General features: G+C 46.4%; 2 protein-coding genes across 2 annotated transcripts; both read right to left on the bottom strand.

The window, feature by feature from the left end:
* Window positions 1–3838: 3838 nt before the first annotated feature.
* On the bottom strand, window positions 3839–5031 carry LOC119180336 (transmembrane protein 186). The gene has a single exon (XM_037431518.2). It carries the CDS (start codon window positions 4897–4899, stop codon window positions 4195–4197), a length of 705 nt encoding a protein of 234 aa, XP_037287415.2. The 5' UTR covers window positions 4900–5031; the 3' UTR covers window positions 3839–4194.
* Window positions 5032–12965: 7934 nt separating this feature from the next.
* On the bottom strand, window positions 12966–23264 carry LOC142766892 (uncharacterized). The gene is made up of 6 exons (XM_075868096.1): window positions 23083–23264; window positions 17798–18075; window positions 16953–17042; window positions 16563–16685; window positions 15146–15235; window positions 12966–13379 (listed from the first exon to the last, which is right to left on the bottom strand). The coding sequence occupies exons 1-6, from the start codon at window positions 23156–23158 to the stop codon at window positions 13089–13091; spliced, it is 948 nt and encodes a 315-aa protein (XP_075724211.1). The 5' UTR covers window positions 23159–23264; the 3' UTR covers window positions 12966–13088.
* Between the last annotated feature and the right edge of the window lie 235 nt (window positions 23265–23499).

Genomic DNA, 23499 nt, shown 5'->3' with positions numbered 1-23499 from the left:
CGCCTTTGTTTCTTTTTTTTTGGTTCTTTTAGTGACTCAAATTAACTGCATTTCTTGTGATGCAAGTAATTATTATTATTAAACTTGTCTTCTGTGTTCTGAGAGAGCCTATTATATTCATTTTTTACTGCTCTCTTTTTTTAATATGCTTTGACTGTTTACAGACTGGTTTCTGTGAAAAAAAAATGATAAATTTCAGTTGGCTTATGGAAGAAGCTGCTGTGAACACGCACATTTGCCATTTGAGCAATAAAAAAAAAGTGGAACAGTGGCTGGAGTGATGGACGAGTGTCTTGCGATGTGAACAACATTGTGCCTGTGTGTGTCCTCGTTTTTAAGGGGTATTGACCAGGTCCATGGCGAATGTTGGTTACACACTGGAAGTTGTAAGAGGTAGTGGCCATTGACCATTGTACCAGAACTACCTTCGAGATCTGTCCACTAGTATGTAAGGCTGGAGTCACTCTCTCTTCCCCTTTGCTCTAAATGGCAGTCTAAAGGGTTAACCAGAAACATGGATCATGGGGAGGTGGGGTCAGTTGATTTCTGTAATCGCCTTGTGTGTTTGTGTGTGAGTAAGCACACGTAGAGAACGTAAAAATTTCGAGGAACGGAAACTGGACAATGTCCGCCCTTGCACCCGAACCATATGTCTGGCTATGCCACTGCTCGATTCCACAAGCTGCATACGCTCTCTGCATTAATCTGTGTGCTGAAGGCATGCAAACTTGACTGAAAAGCTCTACCTCATTTTCTTTCTTTCTCTAAAAAAAATGTACGGATATTCAGGCTCTTCCAATATTGGAACAGATGTTGGTTTTCGAATTCGCTTTCACATAATTTTAATGGGGTACTCACACAAAATTTTGCAGCCGAGATAGCCTGCGGGGTCGATTCCAGTGAACACTCTTATACTCTCTGCAAAATATCAACAGCGAATAAAGCATGGAAGGTATTTTAAATTTAATTTTGGAGTTTGCGGCAGCACTCGACTCCATCGTACCATTGACACCCTCGAAGGGACCCTTTGCGGAACCCATACTTCCCTCGCGTTACTACGCTGCAGTCAATAAAACAAGTTATGATGTCATAGCCGCTAGTTTTTTTTTACCACGTTAAATCCCACTTATAAACGTTGGTTCCCGCGGTCTGCACTTCTCGGCGGCTAATCGAGTGTGCGTGGCCATGGCGCATGCTTTGAAAGTTTTTTGTTTGGCAACACTGCAGTCCGGTTTTCTATTCGAAAGTAACTCTTGATGCGGACCGTGCGGAAGTGTGTCACAGTTCTGTGTGCTGACGTGGTCGAGAGCTGCACACACTAGGTGGCGATAGTTGCAACCAGTGGCTTCTCGTTTTCGGAGCTCTCGCATACCGAAACTGGTCAACAATGAAGGGCCAGCAATAAACAAACTGTCACGTGCTGCAGCAAACGATGTGTCCTGTTATGAGTTAACAGGCTCCTAGCAATACATTGCAGCAAGAAAACGCGACGCCAAAGTTTTTGTGTCAGTACCCCTTTAAATTAAGGGCTTGCAACTCCTCGTAAAGGTCGTTTCACCGCTGTTTTGGGGTGCCATGCCACGAAACTGCCCATCCAGAGGAAGTTCGCGTTGTCGTGAAGCCACACCTCTAAGTTAAATGCACCAATTACTTTCACCTCGATTAATCGTTTCTTAAAGGTTTAAAAGTTTAGAGGCTTTTTCAAATGTAACGTATTGCATCAGTTACACCCTCCAAATCTCCCTACTCATCACAGATGCTTCCACTTCAAATTATAAAAGTGACAATCACACATGGCTGGTTCCAAATTGTAAAAATTATAGCTACGTAGCACTATGTCTCACATTATTTTGTTTAAGCATTGTGCAAGTTAGTTGGGTAATGACAAAAGTGTTCAATTCTTTAATACATTAAAACCTCACTATAACAAAGCTGCATCTTGCAGAAAAATAAGTTTGTTATATACAAAAATTCATTAAGGGTAGATTCCTCATTCTGTATTGCAAAACTACAAATTAACTTTGTTATAACCAATCTTTCATTATATAGGGTTCAGTGTAGTATGTGATATGCACTATTTGAACTTCTCAATATGAAAATCATTCAGTCAAACTACTATTCGCTGGGAACTTCAAACTTACTATTTACCCATTCCTAGTTTCTCCGTGGCAACCAGTGCTGTACGTTCAGCGCGGACTGATAAACCGAGGCCACGTCATTTGCCTTCAGTGACATTTGAACTGGTGCGTGATTCTTGGAAAATTTATGCATGCGATGCGTGCTCTCCCTCAAACAAAAAGAGGTAGCTCCTTAGAGAGTAAGGTTCTTCTTGAAATGTACTTTTTTTTTTGCATCACACATTCTTTTCGTTGTACCTTTTATATGCAGTCACCAGAAAACACCAGTGAACGACACATGCACCACGCTTTTTAGCATTGTCCAAAGAAAACCCCTACGACAGAATTTCCCTTTGGCTAAGCTAATTGTGCATAGTGCATTAGAACCACATTGAGATTCCGCTGCATAGTATGCTTCGTTAGTAAAGTTGGAAGTTGTATTAGTTTCTTAAGGAAGCCCTTTAGCAGAGCCTTAGCAGCCGACATTAGCAACTGATATAGCTGTAAGCTATGATGTGGTCTCTAAGCTAGCCTTCAGCAGCTATGATACAAAACAGAGCACGTTGGGACATTTAAGTGTGTTCTGCCTTCCACTTACTGAAGTGAAAGCTTCAAGATACCCCATCAAATGCAAAAATTTACCGATGTCCCTGTCAGAAACATTGCAATGAGTGATGCAAAAAAAATAATCGAACCGCGATGACCCACACAGATTGCCGGAACTTGTAATGTCATCGTGACATTAATGTGACGTCGAGTAACGTGATGTGACATCGTTTCGTCGAAGCTGGGTCAATCTCTGAGGCAGTGCAAAACAATGCGAGGTGCAGAACGCTTACAATGCCTCTAATCCTGCAGGCATAATGCTTAAACCAGTTCAGTTGCAGAAAGCCTTCGAAAGGGGACGTGGAAGGTTCAGCACATCGGCTTATATTCGTACGATGATGGCTTGTGTCTTCGAGTCAACTGAGGCTGATGCATGAGGAAACCCGCGAATTTCTCATCAATCACCAGTGTTGTCAAACTGCATAATAAGTTTCACCGCCTTTTGGATGACCTTAAATAAGACACAGTTGGGCGCACAGATGACCACGTAAAGAAGTGCTTTCATTTGTACTCTTCCGTGGGCTTGTTCTTCAAGCGTAGGAAACTGTGCTCTTATGTAATGAAACACGTAGGGGAGAATACGTAGAAATTGTTTTGGCGACATTGGAGTGGAAGCACAAAGAATGGGCAGAAATCGAATGAGGACTGAAGCGAGAATGACAGCCGTGGTGTTGTGACCCTTTTCAAGGTCTAGCTTTACGTTAAGGACATATAACAAGAACAGCAAACTAGTGTACGATTTATATTCCATCTACAGCTTGAAAACCACACAGCAGAGAATACCGTAGAACCAATGCACGTGGAAATCTTGCATTAGATTTTAGAGCATCGGTGTAAGGTAATGTTGGTTTAATATAACAATAAGAGCAGGAGTTCTCCGCAGGATTATTTAAGTGTGCCTACCATTTAAGGCTGAAATATTTTTTTAAATGTACTTGTGCATTTGGAGACCTCTCTACGGGTAAGAGTTTTGGCAGAGCTGCTGATAAGCTATCAGGAATAATCTTAATAGGAATTCTGTTTACTTTTGCTTGGAGGCCAGCAACTTACCTAAAAGATAAAATCGTCAATTGAAGCTCAGAGCTAGCCTTTCTTGGGTACAGATTGTTGGTGTGTCCATATGTGTCTAATCTGTATTAATTTGCATTTTGCTTTTCAAGTTGCTCTTCGAAGCACCTGCTTAGAGTCATTGTTTTGTTGAGAGGTCCTGGCTCGGTCTACTGCAATGATCACCTCAAGGCAGTCTTTGCCAACATAAAGAAGTGTCCAGATTCCACGAAAGCAACCAGCCGCCAGCGAGTGAAACTGGGCTCCTCTCTTCCCATTTGCATCCGTGGCATTGGGCAGTTTTAAGAATAGCGTACGCAAAGATGGCGCTCCTTAACATGGGCGCCAAAAAAGACTGTGTAGACGAACTGTCTACAGCGTACATGCAAGAAAACAGCTGCTCTAGAAGTCGCTTTCGTATGAACTAACTGGGAATGTCGTGGCCAAACACTTTGGTGAACAGTTCCTTGTCGACGATGCCACCTTGCTTGAGGGTCAGGATAAGGGGGTCGTTCGGGGCGCTAAAGCGGTGCAGCTGGACGTACCACGACCCCCAGGCCTGGCCGGCGTCCGCGAAGTGGGCGACGTCCTTGACGTCGTACGCGTGGTCCTGCCGCCGACCCCAGAAATTTAGGCGAGCGACGCGCAGCTTGGTACAGTCCTTGTTGACGTACATCATGCCGACGATGCGCTCGGAAATCATTCCCGTCAGGAAGAGGACCACAGCAGAGGACACCATGAGCGACAGGAGGGTGGCGTTGGCGTGCGTCGGCAGCCACTGCGCGTACTCGGAGAGCATAAGCGGCGGCGTGACGACGAACGTGGCGAAGCACTGGTAGATCTTGAATCGGCATAGCATCTGGATGAACCTGATGTGAGGGTAGCGAAAGATCGTGGTCCACTCGCTTTCGTCGAACTCTTCCTGCGCCTCCTTTGCGGAGGATTCGCTCTTTAAGAACCTTCGGTGCGAGACTGCGCAGGCGGCGGCGTTTGTGCGAAGCAACGACGGCGCCGGGGTCGAACGGACACAGGAGAACCGCACCACGCCGGCGACCGGAGACGCGGAGCTGAGCGGTCGTCGCAGAGCCTGCCTCGCCAAGCGAGGCAAGAGAGCAAGTCTGCTCACCATTACGCGCTTTCTGTTTTTTTGCTTTCTCTCCGCTGTTCACATCTGTCGGATTGTCGTTCACACTGGAGACTATTTAGGACTACGTTCGATTCGAAGCACCGCAATTCATTCAAGGCTCCGTGCTTGGTTTCACTAGAGTGTACTAGAATGGGGGAGTGGGTCCACTGTGGCCGGCGGCAAGCGGTGCGGGTGAAGCAAAAACGGCGGAAAATTTGGTGGCGCTGCAGTAGCCTTCTCCTGAAGTGACGTCAGTTTCGGCGGGAGCGTGCGAGTCGTGCGGCGGTTCGGGCCGCACGACGCGCTGGCGGGGACGCTGAGCGCTCGATGTTGTCGTCTGCTCGACGCGCCGTCGTCTGTTCGATGCACCGTCGTTCGTGCGCTGTTTTCACAATTTGTCTCCTGGTTCTTTTTTTACACATTATTAGAGACAAAAACAAGTGACATGAAATAAAATGTATGCTTTTTTTCGTGAACGCGTAGGTTTGTATTTCCCTTTGAGCAAAGCCGTCTGGACAAAGAATACGCGGCAGACGGCACGTTTGCGTGCGCAGATATGTGTCTGCTGGTTGCATAACGGAGCGTTCCAAGCTGCTTCAAAAGATTAGAGGATGAGCACGTCTAGGCGTAGAAATTACTGTTGTGTCGTAGGCTGCCAAACCGGATACAGCAGAGTTAAAAACCAGCCCAAGCTCTCACTCTTTGGAGTACCTCAAGACGAAGAAAGACGCCGGCTATGGGACCAGAATCTCAACCGCGCTGATCGGCCCTTGCAAGTCACCGATGCCATTTGCGAGCTGCACTTCGAGCAAAAATACATACTAAGGCAATATGTACATATTATCGAAGGCCGAGAAGTATATATAGAGCGGGGAAAGCCGGAACTTCGCAGTGATGCTGTACCCATAATTATACCTCATCTCCTGAAGTGTCCTGACGAGCAGCCCACACCGGAGCAGTCAACGAAGAAGAGAGCGGCTTCACCACCAACCTGTGAAGACCAGCCGTCAAAAAGAACTGCGCTGCAATCAGTTGAGCCGCAACTGAGATTTGAAGATTGCGAAAGTGCGAGGCAAAGCGACAACGCATTTGAACTTGAAGACGTTGTCCGGCCAAACGACCACTGGGCAATGCACAAGTTTCGTCATTATGACGGAATTGCTTATGTTTCGGCCTCCCTAAGTCGTGAACTCGTAAGCATCGAAAAGACTGTGCTCATGAATTACGGTACCGACCGGAGTGAAGTGATTTGTCGGACATATGTTCGGAAGACGCTGATCTCCGAAAAGGTCGCCTATAACCTTGAAGATGCCAAACAAGTCCTGGACTGCGCAGAATCTCTTCACCCTTGCAGAGGAGCAGGTAGGGCGAAGGACTTCACCTATGACGTTCTTACGAAGAAACTGGAGCAGCAAATCTCTCATTCCGACGGCCTTGTCTTCAGTGTCACGTGCAAAGGAGCGGTTAAACAACAAGGTGAGTGCGGCAAACGTTTATTGAGACGTCACTTGTAATTGTACAATTAATCAATCAGTAACCTGTTTAATGCTAGAACATTTGTGTGGCCCCTAATTTTTGTAGTACTCATTAACATTTACGAAAGAATAGTTTGCCTACAGAAAGTGAAAGTGCATAAATTGCGTTTCAAACATGCATGGTAAAAAACTGGAAGCTCTTCATAATTTTTTTCTCGTATACTTCCAGGTTCTTCATGCATTTCATGCAAGTACGTGAGGAAAGTAATACTCACCAGAAAAAGCTACCTAAAACGAAAAGAGCGAAGAAACTCAGTCTCCACCAAACTGCGGGTCCTGAGTCAGAGAAACAAGCGGATGGCGACAAGGCTGTTGGACATTGCTGGTCGTCTCGAAGAGATGAGGGCAAACAATGCGAATGTCGCGGATAAAATACTAGAGGATAAAATATCGTCACTACCGCGAAAGCAGCAGGCAAGTGTTCGCGCTTGCTTTCAAGCTGCCAAACAAACCAGCAAGCAGGGCATGCGCTACAATCAGGAGTGGATCCTCGAGTGTTTACTCATGAAACTAAAGAGTCCCCGGCTTTATCAGCACATCAGAAAGAACGAAATTCTCATGATGCCCAGCAACACTACTTTGAAAAGATACTTGAGGTCATACGAGTCGGCCTTCGGTTTTAATCAAGCAGTAATGAACACTCTAAAGAAAAAAACCGCGAGCATGTCAGACCTCGAAAGACACGGCGGACTATTGGTGGACGAAATGAAATTGTCAGAACATTTCAATGTGACGGCGTCTGGCCAGATTCAAGGCTTCGTGGACCTTGGAGAATTTACGAAGCCCGAAGACAAGTACCAGCAATGTGATCACGGCATGGTCATCATGTTTGTGCCTTTCGCTGGAAAATGGAGCCAAATTGTGGGCGTTTTTGCGACAAAAGGAAATGTGAGAGGAGACATTTTATTGAAAATTCTCATGGAAGCTACCATCCTCGTGGAACAGGCGGGCTTGTTCGTCGACCACATCACTTGTGACGGAGCCCCCTGGAATCGAAAAATGTGGAAGCTAGCGGGGGTGTCGGCGTCATCGAAGAAAATAAATGGCGCCATACAGCATCCTGTCGACGAGATGAGGAAATTGCACTTTATCTCCGATTTCCCGCATCTGCTAAAATGCCTCAGGAATGGTCTTCTCCAGAAAGGCTTTGCAACACCAGACGGATTGGTACGTATAGATTCATGGTTGACATTTTACAAAGATTGTGTTTTTTGCATACATTGCATTACCTCAACCTATATTTCTAGGTGTCTGTGCATCCGGTTCGGGAGGCGTACCTTCTAGACAGAAGTGTTAGGACACTGAAAGTTATGCCCAATTTGACCGAGACGCATCTGGAACCAAACTCATTTGAGAAGATGAGAACCCCTTTCGCCTTCCAACTATTCGGTCCATATGTCCTACGGGGCCTGGCCTTCTACAAGGAGGACATCGAGAGAAGGTGTGGCAGCATCGAGGCAACTCAGCTGTTCTTCTCGTGAGTTGCGCCTACGTTCCAAATGAATTAAGTGTAATCGTAAACATCTCAAACGCATGATGAGCGCTCTTCTGACATACATTCTTTTTGTTTATTTTGCAGGAAGATCCAACGACTGATCACCGTGATGACTTCCAGGTTTCGGGCCGAAGCGCTGAGACCAGCTTCTACAGACGTGGCATTCCTGTCCAATTTTCTGGACTTCCTGAATGACTGGGAATCATTCAGTGACAACAAGCGGCACTTTCTCAGCGAGTCCACTGCCATAGGTTTTAGGGTCACTATAGCAAATACCCTTTCATTGCTGAAGTACCTGACAGAGAGCGTTGGATTCAAATATCTCATGACATCTCGACTTAGCACCGATCCCGTGGAACATTTCTTCGGCATCGTTCGCCAGTCAAGTGGCTGCAACGCGCACCCCTCTCCGGATGAGTTTCTAATAACCGTCAACTGCTTGTCCTTTTATAACTTGGCGCACAGTGTGGACAGCGCAAACGCAAACCCTGACATGATAAACGCTCTTGTCACTGTGCATGACAGACAGGGTCTAAAGGTCACGCACAAAAAAATTGATGATCTTATATCACAGGGAAAACTTGGCGAGGTCGAAAGCACGATTGCCACGATGCCAGAAAAGTTTGCTGACCACATCGATGTGACTTTGGAGAAGAGTGACTCGAGACTCATTTACTACACAGCAGGGTACGTGGCCAGAAAGTGTGTATTGAAGTTGGCATGCGTACAATGCAAAGAAGTGCTTCTGTTTGAGAAAGCTGTCGCGGTTGCTGAACAGCTCCCTTCGCAATTCACGGAGCAATGCGACTGGGGTGGACTTCTGTACCCCTCACGACAGCTGTATGATTTCATTGCCTCACTTGAAAACTTGTTTACTGAATGTTTCAGTGTTTCCATGTTGCACACAGATAGCATCTCTGACATCCTTTCATTGGTGAAAACTAATTTTCTGAACTCGAAAGCGGTCGGCTGTCCAGACCACAAAGATGCAGTGAGCACAAAGCTCGTTTCGTTCTACGTGCTCACTCGCCTTCACTTCTTAGTGAAGGGAATGAACAGGGAAAACGCTTCGAAACGAGCGAGAGCAAAACACTTAAAGCTTAGCAGGACAACATAGAGCCTGACGTTCCTTGAGCGACGGTGTCGAAGTCTTTCGATGATATTTATTTTGTTTTTTATATTTATGCGAAAAGCTTGCGCAGTCAATTTAAAATAAAATATTTTGCGCATATCACTTCTTTATTGGTGTCTTTCAGACTTCCTATCTATAGGTGAAAACACGTTCATGTTTCGAGCAAATGTTTGCATGGACACGTACCGCAGGCACGAAGAGAAAAGGTAAAATATAACATATTTCATTAATACCTACAACGTATACCAGCACTAGATGCCGAACAAAAACTCATCATAAAACCACCGCGACGGACGTGCGTCCGCCCTATAAGTCATTTCCTACGAATAGCACAGTTGCCGTCCGATGTGACTAAACTTCCTTTGCCAACACCCTCACGTAATCGCAACAGGACTGGTTCAGTTTTTCAATAATATCACGCGTCCCTAACGAATAGCTGCAAATTTGCAGAAGGGTTCGCATACTTTAGCTTTAATTCTCGTGATAACAGCTGGTAACTTTAGTCTTGCATCATATTCAATTTGCTGCCGTGAGTCTAAATTTGCACCAAACGCAAACTTACTTATATATCCCAGTTATATTGACATTTTTAAAAGCATCGCAGTTAATGCTCATATTACACTTTCGATGCGTACGTTTTCGCAAAAGCCAAATTCAACTTACGCTCTTGATTGTAAACAATTACCGTGGAAATCACGGTACTTGCGTGCGTGACTACCTATACGAGCAGGGCGTTTCGCAATATAAACATTTAGATTTTGTTGAACTGGCGCGGAAGCACGGTGCGACGCCGTTCACGGCCACGCACGCACGAACGAAGCAACAACGCTGCGAGACTGCGCCAGACGCGCGAGCAGCACGCGAACCGCGCGAACTATCAGACTACCCACCCGTCGCGAACCGCGTGGCAAAGGGGACTTGTAACCATGGCAACCACGGCTAAGTCTTCAGGTGAAGGCGATGGTAGCGCCACCTGGATTTTCCGAAAAAAACGCCTCAGCGTGGAGCCTTCAGTGGACCCACTCCCCCATTCTAGTACACTCTAGTTTCACACTGTGCCCGCTGTGCAATTAGAGGAAACTATTGCGCTGTGCTATTTTGACGGTTAATCATGCTGGATGCAGCTCTGTCTCTGGCTTCGTATGGCTCAATTCAAATTACAGCTTGCGTCTGTTTTTGTGCAAACAAAGTTTTGAGCTACTTGTTACGTGCCGCGTTCCTACGTTCTGTGGTTCCTAGTCGCCAAAGCTTTTGCGGCGCTCTCTGGTGCATAAGCGTTCGCTTTCGAGCGGTAAATTCAAACGGTGTTCGCAATGCATATTGGTTCATTCCACGCCAACTGCCCCAACCTTGGAGCTCGACCATCTCCGATTTACTCGGAAAAAAAAATCAGAATCACCAACCTAAGTCCAAAAGTGTTTCCCCGAAAAATTTCTTGCGAAAAAAAATTGCAGTGCCGCAAGCCTCATTTGAATTTTTTTACGGAAAGCTCGAAACCGTAGCTCGTAAAACACTTAGAAGTGTCGCAGTTTGGGCTAGTTGGTATGACATGACGATAAGCAGAACGACGACTAAGAGACCGGAAACACTCATGAAGATAGTGACGATAGTTATAGTGATGATAGTCATGACAGTCAGCTATAGTGACGATAGTCTTGACGACATGACGATAGAAGGACACGAGAGCTTCTTGTCTCTTTGTCGTCGTTCGTTCTCGCGTTATAACTATCGTAAAACACGTTGCCAAAAATTCGTTTTTTTATATTAAGTCAAGACAAATTTTTATCTTTAGAATAATGGTTAAAATAAGCCTTATGACCTTCTACGCTTTCGTGTATGTTTTTTTTTTTTTGCGTGACCTCAAATGCAGAGAATTCGATTCGTATTGGGGATTTCGTTTATAGATAAACAAAATTATGAGAAATGGTATAGTTGACATTGGCATATTGCCAGAGTATGTTTTACTAAAAACCAAAAATAGTTTCAAGCGTATACAGTGCGAAATAAATTTTACAGGCGGTGACAAAGTTGCAAAAATGTTCCTTTTGGCACATCTTCGGCCGTAAATTCAACCATGAGGCGGTCCTACTAAATATATTCGCAACAGCAGATTTAGTAGCAACCTTCTTCGGCTACTCACTCAGAAAGTTTTATAAAATTAATCTTTGTTTTAAGCGAGAAAAATTCTGTCTCTGGCTTCGTATGGCTCAATTCAAATTACAGCCTGCTTCTGTTTTTGTGCAAAGTTTTGAGATTGATTCGGTGACTATTTTCAGCCAATCGAATTTGTTCCTTTCACCGAGCATTGTATTTACGCTATTCCGGTGCCCTTAATTTCCGTGGTCTGCCTGTGACCGTCTTAGAATGAACTGAATGAGTGTCTACGGGTCCACCAATTTATAGGTGAAAGCGCAAAACACGCGCGGGTTGTGTATCGATGAAAAACAAAACAAAAAGAAACACGCACCTCCACGAACTCCACGAGTGGGCCAAGCTCGGACCTAAAGTCCATAATGTCAACGTTGACGTCACTAACTAGTACGAAGAGTTGGTGCTTGTAGGTCTATTATATCCTTCTTCACCACTATATTTTGTTGTTCGTCTGTTGTAAACTTTCTTCACATGCACACTCAGTCAGTCAGTCAACAAACTTTATTTGGGTCCTATGGAACTATTCTTCAAAGTCAGTCAGTCAACAAACTTTATTTGGGTTCTAAGGAACTACAGGGTCGTTTTCTATGCACCATGACAGCGGACAGCGAGCGTCGACAACAAATCTAGATCATAACCTACGCGTGCGCACGAGGTGGCCGGGGAAAGGGGGGGGGGGGCAACCCTAGTCACATAAGAAGAGGGGAGGTGCTAAGTCTGCCCTATACATTGGCTTAATAGGGAGGGCAACGCTACGATCAACGTTCGTCCCCCTCCCCCCCCCCCCTCCTTTCTGAAGGGCTACACTGCGCGCGCTTATGCTAAGGTCCACAATGTCTACGTCGAAGTCACCTACTAGTATAAAGGGTCTGTGCTTCTAGGTGTCCTATATTGTCCTGTCACAATTTTCATTGATCTTAAGTCTGTTGTTAAACCTTATTTTGTGTCTCAAATTCACGCATCTTCCTGTGAAGAACATCGCGGACGCGGACAAGCTTCGACCTTAAGCTGCTTCGATTGCCACACACACACACACACACACACACACACACACACACACACACACACACACACACACACACGCACACACACACACACACACACACACACACACTCATGCACATGCACGCACACAAAATGTATTCATTTACACGTTAACCAAGGTGAAAGGCATCTTCTTCACTATCAATGTACTAGCTGATTATTATTCTTTCCGAATACTTTCTTACTTTCTGCAGGTAACGTCGTTTTGCACCACCTCGAGTACCGCATAGGGATTCATAGCTTTCCACAGCTCAGCTAGTTTTACATTGCGTACGGGATCTTTAGGCCTAACGACGACGTCCTGCGAAGGTGCCATCATGATGGCATCATGTTGTGATATCATCATGACGCCATAATGACGCTACACATTCTGGTGATCTGCGACGTCACCGGTGGCTTCGTGTTACGTTGAGGCCATGTGACGTTTTTGGTACTACAGAGGTGTGACATCGGCTCACCATTGGCCAAGCGATGATGTCACATGGTGACGTCGTTACGATATGATATCATGTATATATTTATTTTATTTGCAGATATGATGTCCTAATGTTGTCTTGTATCACTCGGGCTTACGCTGCCCATATATAGGGTTGATTTTCCCGTTTGGTGAGACACCCATAGATGTATATAGCTTTCGACATCTATAGACATCTACAGATGTCTATGGCTAAAGCTATAGCTTTCGAGAATGAATGAACCAAGCATCCGGGCGTTTACATATACGCAGAGATTCTACTCTTTATTCGGTGGATCATCATGTATAAATAGTCATAAATAGTGGTAGACGTGCACCAAGTGCACCGGAAGGGCCAGCCTCCCGCGGTGGTGGTCCGGGTCATACGATGAGCGTGTCGTTGGTCTCCGCGGCAACGGAGCCCACGGGGACGGCGGGGAAGCGCGTCTGCAACGGTCTTCCCCCGAAGCCCTCGTGGAAGCGATCGGTGAGGAAGCCATCTTGGGCGAACTCCTCGCCGAAGCCGGGCTCCTCGACCTCGATGTTGTGGTCGTCGGGGTTCGAGAAGGCGTTGGCCTCCTGGTAGGGGATCGGGATCACCGACCCGATCGCAGCGATGGCGTCGTTCGGCGAGCGGCAGACGCCTCCCCGACAGGTGCCTTCGTACAGGCGCTGCACCAGAAACGGACATAAACAGTCAAATGTCGTTTATGACGAACATGGATATAGGGAACTACTGGTTATGGCCGTTGGCACAGCCGGGGAGTGAAACACTGGGCCCGTGTTTTAGAACGGCGAGAGCTCTGGATACGGATGTTGCGAACGTGTTCGGTATAAGCGAATGGCGCGCGTTCTCCACAACCGGTCGCACTAGAAAGAGTGATAATGTATAGGTCTCAGTAAACTTGACGCAGAACCACGTTAAATTTGATTATGAAGCTCAACAGGGTCTCTGACCGTGTTGCGCGTTTTGCAACAGTAGACTGATAAACATCGCACACGCCGCAAACACCGATATCACGCAGCATCGTGCACGTAGGCTTTGAATTAGTCTCTAAGCTCCGGCTTTAACATGGCAAATGCGAACACGCAGTGCGTCGTATAGGTAAATCGCAAAATGTTGGTCATTACCACAATCGGGTTTTTTCTTGCCGTTGGTCTGCGCGATTTCCGGAGATATATCTCGGAGGCCTCGGTTTTGTTTTTCGCTGTACTCTGTGAAAGTGGACACGCATGTATCCCCATTTGCAGTGTATGTAAACGGAATATGACCGCCAACAGAGTATTCTAGGGTGCGTAATAAAACAGTTCAATGCACAGGAAGCGAGAGATGAGTGGAGAGTTCAACTGCAAAGGCGAATAACGACGGGGCCATTTGTTCCGGATGAAGGGATTCCTTGTATACCACTGATCGTAAGATACATTGCTCGCCTATGTACTTCATCGCTTTGGCAACACGTGCATGCCCAAACGAATTTAGGCGTTACAGAATGCTCGTCGGAGTGCTTGCCTCGAACTCGATGTTATTCGATGCTCGCTTTCACTTAAATTGCGAGTTGTAGCACGCCGAAATAACGTAAACATATATATTTTTACATTGCTCCCGCAGCTCGCTTCATTTTGATGAACTTCCTACTTTTCTGAATTAAGGTTGGATTGAAGAAAGAATTTTGCCAGGTCCCCGATTTTCAGGAATGGGAGTGCCTATGTACGTTCGCATGCGGATGACTCGCCTTGCACTACCCAGTTATGGCCAGCGCGGCGATGGAGGCGCTGGTGGCGGCGTTTTTCGCAGCGCCGCGTAGGCGATCTCTGGAGTCTCTTTCTTTCGTCGCGGAGGCGATGGGCGGCTGCACTGTGGTCGTCTGGGCGGGGCTGCTCCTGAATAAGTTCTATCCGATAAAGAAATAGACCATTTGTCGTAAGACGTCTGGGCGTCGCAATCTTGGCCTGCTAGGTCTATATTTTCTTGTTTTGTGTAAGTAACAAGGCGTGAAACGTGGTTTGCATCGGGCTGTTGGGCTGTCAATTCGCTTGTTAATTTTCGCGTTTTGGTTTTGTTTCGGCTAAGAGAAGGGACCGTTGTCAGCTTCGTGACCCGATTTGAATTGGTCAGCCTATAGACTGAGGTTGAGATGGTGAAGTGCAACTGCCGAACATTCGCCGATTGTCGTCTCGTGGCGATATCGGCTCCGGCACCCGACTGGCACCCATGCGTACGCGTCTACCGTAACACTGTTCGTTTAATTGTGAAATATGCAAAACACAATTAAGGTTAACAACTCTACACGGTGGCACTCAAACCCATTCATAAAATAATACATAGCAACGTATAGATTCGCCCCAGCCTTTGCGCCGGTGCCGAAGCGCTGGGCCACGCGTAGGACTGCAACCAACTGAGGAGGGAAGCAACTCGGACGGCGCATATATATACTCACGTTCTGACACCTCTCGCCGTCGTCTCTGTTGACTCGCAGGGACTCAGCCGTGTTGGGGTTGTAACACCGGAGACGGCAGGCCGAGAGCACCTGCGTGAGTCGCGAAGGAAGGAAGGAGGGAAAAAAACTTTATATGCGAGGAGGGGCCATGAGCTCTGTGGGTGGGGCCGCAAGTTCAATCAGTTTGAGTCATGCGGAGCACATGTTCGTTGCCAAGAACCGTACAAACGCCGGTGATTTCGTCAACTTAGTGGCATTTCCCGGCTTTTGGTGGCCTTGAAACAACCGTTGAATAATACGAAAAAAGAATAATGAAAAATCGAAGTCATTTCGTTGTCCGATGACGGGTGACCAGTGTAGCTGACGGGCGCACTGCCGTCTCGGCTCTCGTCATGGTTTTTCGGGTGGTCTCACTATAGGTGCATGTGGCTGCATCGTGTACGGTATGTGGACGACAGTGCTGACGCAAAGCTTCGACTCTGCTACTGAACGGGTGAAAGAAGGGCTCAGTGGTTTTATTTATTTATTTATTTATTTATTTATTTATTTATTTATTTATTTATTTATTTATTTATTTATTTATTTATTTATTTATTTATTTAATACTGCGGACACGTAGTCCAAGCAGGGAGGGCAAAAAATGGTACAACAGTGAAGACATTTGTAAAGAGAAGAGTAAGAAAAAAAACTGTATTCAGAAATAAAGTGAATATGTCTGGCGAAGCGCAGTAGAACAAATCAACACTAATTAGCATTATGATGTCGATTTCATTATACAATTCCATCCGCTTATAGTGAGAGGAAAAAAAACAATTATTAATGTGTTCGTTCTCGCGAAATATCGTGCTAACGCATCTTGTCTACGGTGACGTGTAGTTTTGGTTAATGGAAGCGACAGCTTCCATTTAGACAAACATTCAGTAGCTACACCTTATAACACCCGGCACATTCCCGACGTCTCTTTTAGTGACTCCCGTCTTTTAGCCTTTGTTACGATATACAAGGTGAGCCAACTGTTAACAGAAAACCCTGCGGACAGGGCATGCATGCTTGGATTTCGATCTCTTGCAAAAGCACAATTGCTTATATATTGCACAGGACCCTCGTGTGGGGTAACAAACTGAATGTTGTCAAGTTGACCTCACTACCTTTCTTGTATTCTTCTCACTTTTCTCTCTCTCTCTCTGACTCATTTTGAAAGATTACTGACGTGCATGAACAATCCTATACCTTTCCACTTGTTGTTGGAGGGCCAGCAATATGAAAGGTGTTCACTCGAGAGGTGGCTTTCACAGAGGGATGTATTGTACATTTTCCTCATACACGTATACACATTACTGTGCATATCGTATCGGTAGCTTGCCTTTCTTTCGTCGATGTGCAATCATGTTCTTCGGAACGAGAATGCCAGACTCACCCCAGCTTCGACGCGCAAGTTGAACAGCTGCTTGAACTTGCGGCGACTCTGGTTGAAGATGGTGGTGCATGTCTGCATGTCCTTGCTGGTGCCCGCTTGCATGCACTCCCTGTTGACGCACACCTACGCATGCCATTGGCGTAAGTACATACATACATACATACATACATACATACATACATACATACATACATACATACATACATACATACATACATACATACATACATACATACATACATACATACATACATACATACATACATACATACATACATACATACAGATAGATAGATAGATAGATAGATAGATAGATAAATAGATAGATAGATAGATAGATAGATAGATAGATAGATAGATAGATAGATAGATAGATAGATAGATACCAACCATTCCACTTCCACACGATGTTTGCGCGGTGAACGACTGTCTCCAAGGGATTCCGTAGCCATTGCGGCAAAGCGCTACGCAGCGGTTGTTCTGCAGAAAATCAAGGGGGAAAAGGTGGGGGGGGGGTGATGCACTGATGTTAGTTGTTTAACAAACTTTCTTATTATTTCTTGGAAATGATGAAATCGGCTCAAAAATAGTACTCCACAGTTATTAGATAACATCCTAGAATGACAGCGTGTAATATGATAACGACGTTTCCAATAATCTATCGAGTGGTTGGAGTGGCGTTCAGAGACGGTGTAAACCGAGATATAGCAAGATTATCACCGCCGCCGTGCAAGATAGCCTTGCTAGTTCACTGCTACGTACACGAAATAGGCGGTATGTATGTATGTATGTATGTATGTATGTATGTATGTATGTATGTATGTATGTATGTATGTATGTATGTATGTATGTATGTATGTATGTATGTATGTATGTATGTATGTATGTATGTATGTATGTATGTATGTATGTATGTATGTATGTATTAACGCAATGGCCTTAATGTCCGGAATCGGCGCTCGCCTAGAAAGCGTATAAAGTTTCGATTTCGCTCCTATGACCGCCTGTGTGCGAGTGCTCCTTTCCTCTTCGCGGATAATGACTGATTCATGTGAATGCGAACCCCTCACTGTTCAAAAGCAAGCGACCAAAACAAAAGTAAGAGTCCGTCGCGTATATATTCGCTTCCGAAAGCGCCTGTGTGAACGGTATGCTCAGCGTTTAGCGAAAGGCGCTAACCGTGCGTAAAGGTTGATGCGCAAGCAGGTTCTGAGCAGTTGACGCCCCAGCCTTACCGTGTAAGCGTATCCTCGTACGTTGGGGTCATTCTTCCCTCGCGGGCTTGTTCGACAGAGCACCGTGGCGTCCTTGGACAACGTCTGACGCTCCGTCAACTCGTCATCGTCTCCGCCATCGTCGCTGGGAGTCTCGGGTGGTGCAGCGGCCGGAACCGTATCCGGAGCCGTAGCGGGAACCGCAGCTGGAGCCGCAGCCGAAGTTGGAGCCGGAACAGCATTCGAGGATGTCTCGGGAACGCCAGTAGACGTTGCCGACGTCTCCGGAGTGCTAGCGGCTGGAGCGTCATGCGATTCGGGGGCAAGAAAATGCTTTGAAAATTTTGTCCAGATAAGACGGACATGGACAACTCTCAATCGAAATCGAGACATGTATAACTGGTGCGAAACGAACCAAGAAAAGAAAAACGCAACACGTGAACGTCGAGCATGAGGAACGATTCAGTGGAACGTCGTGTCCCAAGCCCATGCGCTCTTTCTCAATGAGTAACCCAGGAGCCTAAAATGTGTTGGCTGCTGCTTCGCACAGAAGAAAGTTTCATGACTTTGATAAATAGTACCCACATTATGTTCTCGCCTGTCACAATTGAAAGCGCTTTGTTCGGGTAAGTTACAAGGCAGGACTGGTCCCAATCATTTTTTTTTCTTCCTGAGACCCGGACCTCGTGCGGTAACAAAGAGTTGCAACCTCACCGTGGAACGAAAACTCTGTATCATGTGTAGTCATCGATTGGCATATTCGGAGTGACCCACGAACTCTGCGCCGGAGCACTCCACTATGGCGGAGGGCAACAGAAGGAAATCTACCAATGGGACACACGCACTCCCTCTGGAGCAAATGGCGGGGCCAGAATGGAACGCTATGCGCGCGTCTCTCTTCTTGCATTACAAAAACACCAAGAAACTAAAGAAGTACCAAATAAACTTATAGAATGGTATACCGTATTGCCAATACCAAGCAACATAGATCCTGCTCTGCATGCTGGGAGAAGAAAGGCGAGAACTGACTACATTGACAAAATGTCAAGATTTTTGAACACGACCAGATTCACAGACGCCGCGCATTATCAGACAAATGCAAAGAGATCTGTGTGTGTAGTCACCGACCGTTGTAGGAAAATTACAGCCTGCGCTTCAATAGATCAGGCGTCGACAAAACAAGCAGAAGAGGTCGGCATAGCACTCGCAGTAAAAGAGGGATGAACGCGAAACGCTCCATTAACAATCATTACAGATTCGCAAAAAGCTTGCAGAAACTATCTAAAGGGCAAAATTGGAGCACAGGCGCTCCGTATATTGGTTGGGACAGGATGGGACCCCACAGTAAAATACGTACAGACTGTGACTTGGGCACCGGGGCACGAGGGCGTGGCAGGAAACCTGCGCGTGGACGAGGCGGCTCGAGGCTTCACAAATCACCGAGCCACTCAAGACAATGCAATAGATGACAATACACCCTTGCACCCTTGTTTCACAACGATTCTAAAGTACTGCAGGGAAAATAGGCTGCTCTATTCACGTCCTCATAGCAAGCTCAGCGCTGCGGAGGCAACAGCGCTAAGAAGAATACGGACTAACACATAAATCTGCACACTATTCACCTGATCTATACCCCACGGTGTACACAGATCTATGCGCGTGGTGTGGAGCCACCCCAACACCCTTTCACATCACGTGGGAGTGTGCAGAGCACGACGAAGAACACGACTCCAATGGCACATGGGAGGAATGGGAGGTTCTGCTGTCTAGCCCAGCCCTGGTGGATCAGCTGCGACTGACCCACAGAGCTGAACGGATGGCTCGCGCCAGTGCAGCCCTGGAATAGGGACACCACCCTGCCGGACAGACTTCGCTCTTCACTCTGTATATTCCTCGGGGCACTGGATTTCTAGCCTGTCTGGATTATGTACACAATAAAGTTTTCTACTTTGACGACTACTGCAGGAGTGGGCGACTGACGCAACCGCCATCCGTTGACGTGCCAAAAGATGGCTCCGTTTCAAGGCACGGGGCGCTTGCGACTTCCGGTCGAATCCGCCGATTATCACGGAGTAGAAGAAGTTGCTCCGTGGAGTAGTTCTCGCGACGGAGCTGCTCCACATCTGCCAATGGAATAGACTTGCTTCGCATAGAGCAAAAGAAAGCATTACAGGAAGTGCTCCGAATCTGCCAATGGGTGTCACCACTAAAATCACCGTCCAGTATGTAGGGATGTAGGCAGTTTTTTTTTTTTTTTAGGGGCGAAGCTCCTTAAAGCGGCACCCGTTCGTCCCTCGTAGTCGTAGTAGTCGTCGTAATGTGTAACCAGTCTTAAGTTTTGACCTGCAAGGTTATGCCGGTGGAAGATTTCTCCTGTGCGTTGTTGAACAATAAAAAAAATCGCAGCGTGCGCGTTAACTAAAAGCCGAATTCTCCTGTATCTCATTCCCCATTAGCAGTCATTGGCATGTACATTGAGCACTATCTGACAAGAAAAGGTTGCTACGTCATACTCGCTGTGCGTGACCTCCTTGGTTTTAGAAAGGTTTAGCGAGCATTGGGCCGCAGTGCTATAAATACAGCGAACTAGTACATACCATGAACTCGAGGTGGTTAAAGGTGGGAAGTAGACACGAAGCGCAAGCCGTAAGAAAGCGTGCGTGTGCCAACTCTCGTTCTGTCCTTGGAATGTCCGCTGGATGGCGGTGCTTCTATATGAGGAATATATGATCAAAAGGAGCGAGATGGTGGTACTCGGAGTGTTGAATAGGTGGACGAACGAACGCACAGACAGATGCATGGACGGACGCAAGAGCGGTTGCATTGACGAAAGCAGGGACGGACGCACAGATGAACGTGTGGACGCACGAACAGATGCACGCACGGACGGGCGGATGGGCGCACGGGCGGCCACACAGACGCACGCATGTATGGACGGAAGCAAAAACGAATGGGCGGACGGATGCTTCGCCCCACTCTGCATCATTCACTTTGTGGATATGCTGCCATTTTTTTTTCTCGTTCCTTGACTGAGGACACCACATGCACCAGTGAAAACCTAGGAGAAACTGTGGTAGGCAGAGCGTCTTTTGCCCACCAAGACAGCGCCACCGCATTTTCGTGACGCAAGTTCGGTGGAATTTGTCTGTAGTCAATATCCTGTGGTGTGTGGGAGCCATATATCAAGAAACAAGCAAGCAAGCTAGCTTCTCCCACCATCCAGCTGCTTTAAGCGTCGACTTCCACACTGCAATGTCTGGGACAGTCCGAAGTGGACCTTTTGGCGACCTGCATTGGAACTGTATCTTTCGCTACCGTCACCGGTATTGTCGACGTCGACCGATACCAAGCAAGGAAACGCCGGACAAACGCTGGTAGAAATACATTCGACCGTGCTAACAAAATTTTGTATGGCTTTTTAAATCTCTTAGACTTAGTTTGTGTAATAGTCTGAAGGGTCACTATTGAATTGATCGCTTCAGCCTTCTGCCGAAACTGTGACTCATTTCCTTCTTCTTCGCTGTATTTCGCATTAGAGCGTGACGCGTTCTATTTTACAAAAGAACCCTCTGGCTGCATAAGTCGTGCTGCTTTTTCATGATGAAAGGGCAGCTTACTAAACTGTTCATATTTGATTTTTTTTTATCTTTAGCGTAATACTGTTCAAACGCAGCTTCATTTCTTTCTTTAGGCATTTTAAAATCTATAAAATTTCCGCTTTTATTTTGGTATTGACTTGTGTAACTAACGTCATTGAGGGATATGTTTTCATTGTTTCTACCGGTCATTGTTATATTCCGCTGCTCCTGTGTTGATTACATTCCTTGTAATGAATAATTAATGTACTGTACATTTACCATGAAAACATGATTTTTTCAGTATACTTGAGTGGCTCACTGCCACAACAAAACGCGGGGTTAAGTGCACCGGAAGCTGTATTAGTGCACCTTTTAACGCGATAGCTTTAAAAGGGGTCTCGTTTCACAAAATTACCGGCGTCAGCGTCCCTGTTTGGGGGTGAAAAGTGAGCGTTGTCTACGAACGAACACTCGAGAGAGATGGAAATGTAGGAATAAAACATATATTTTTTTGTGACTGGAAATCCAACCCACGATTTCTGCGTGGCAATCAGGTGTTCTGCCACTTAGCCGCACAACTGCGGGGAACTGTTTAGGAAAAAATAGAACCCATACCAATGTCACGGGGTGCGAGGAGTCGCCATAACTGGTGTAATATTTCGTGGTACGAGCATAGAATCGCACAAGGCGTCAAAACATGTGAATGACGCAACGAAGGGTTGTTCCAAAGGTCCACCAGTTAATTACAAGGCGCGTAGATATAATTATGATCATTCACAGCACCATCGTCATAAACGAGCGTATAGCTGCGCAAGGGAGCGTGTCGGCTTATTACCTGGCGCTTTGCGTGTACTTCGCCTGTTGGCTAGATGAGGATGTATGACGTAGTGGGGAGTGTGAAACTGTACTTTCGTGCGGCATACACTCTATAGGGTAGTTTGAAACGACCCTATTTTACGCGCACAAGTGTTCCTTTCCTGGCGGCACGATTGAGGTGTCCATCGACGAGTGAAGCTAGGCTAGCGATTGAGAGGACAATGCGAACGGGGTCCGATCACATGATCGCGTTCCACTCTTCAAAGAGAAGCTCAATCGTCCTCGAAGCTTTGATGATGACAGATTTTCTTTGGATACTGTTTAGAAAAAAATTTATTCCATTGTGGTACGGAACGAATTATAAAAAAACAGTGTTCAAGCATTAAGGACAGCAATAAACAGACACAAATGACTGAGCATAAAGTACATGAAATTAAAAAAAAAAACAGTCCAGTTCCGTGAGACGTCCGTAACACGTGCTACTAAGGACTAACACGTACCCATGCACCTTATAATATTATATGCATAATTCAACGCAGGAATTTTGCCCTGTCTCTCTATCTGTCTGTCCTTGAACTGGTGGCTGCGTTCATACCTGTGAGCATTGTCAATCAAAAAGCAATTATGCATATCTGAAGCGCAGCATCGATACGTAAGAGTTAGGTGGTGTGTTCCTACACTTGAAAATATATAGATACGTAGTTATAATGGCCATAGTGCTTCTTATAGGCTGCTCTGAAAATGCCACGCTATGCACTAAAGAAGGCCAGTATCGTCCTTCGATGACGTTTACAATCAAGGACGCAGAATGCGGCCATTTTTTTTTTCGTCTTGGCCGCCACCATTGTTTGATTGTTCGCAATGGAAAGGAATTAATGAAATCAAGTGTAACTGTCCGGTAAGCGCACTCACGGTGATGGACGGTGGAGTCCTGTGCCGCGGCGAGGGCCGCCACCAGGAGCAGCAGCAACGGCGCACAACGCATCATGTCCGTCCTTCACTCTTCGTGCAGCGAAGTCCCACGGGCTTAGTTCGATCTCGTATCGATCCTGTCCTGCGTGTATCCCGAAATGCGACTGAACGTGTCTCGTAGTTCCGGGGACAAGATGCGCGGAGACTGGACCGTGGGCCAAGTTCCCTTCTCCTCTGCCTGGTCCTCGGTGTCCTCGCAACCGTCGCACGAAGCTCCTGTGGCAGGTGACATTGGACGGGACGGCATCCGGACACACACCATTCTCTCCCACTGCTTTCTTTTTTTTTTGCTCCTTAACGGTCTGACCTCGGGGCCGTAACCGAACAGCCGAAGTACGGCGACCGAGCGAAGAACTG

The sequence above is a fragment of the Rhipicephalus microplus genome, chromosome 7 (assembly GCF_043290135.1).
Source record: "Rhipicephalus microplus isolate Deutch F79 chromosome 7, USDA_Rmic, whole genome shotgun sequence".
In the NCBI taxonomy this organism is placed as follows: Eukaryota; Metazoa; Arthropoda; class Arachnida; order Ixodida; family Ixodidae; genus Rhipicephalus; species Rhipicephalus microplus.
Note: the sequence above shows the minus strand (reverse complement) of the source record. Positions and strands in the feature narration are given on the sequence as shown.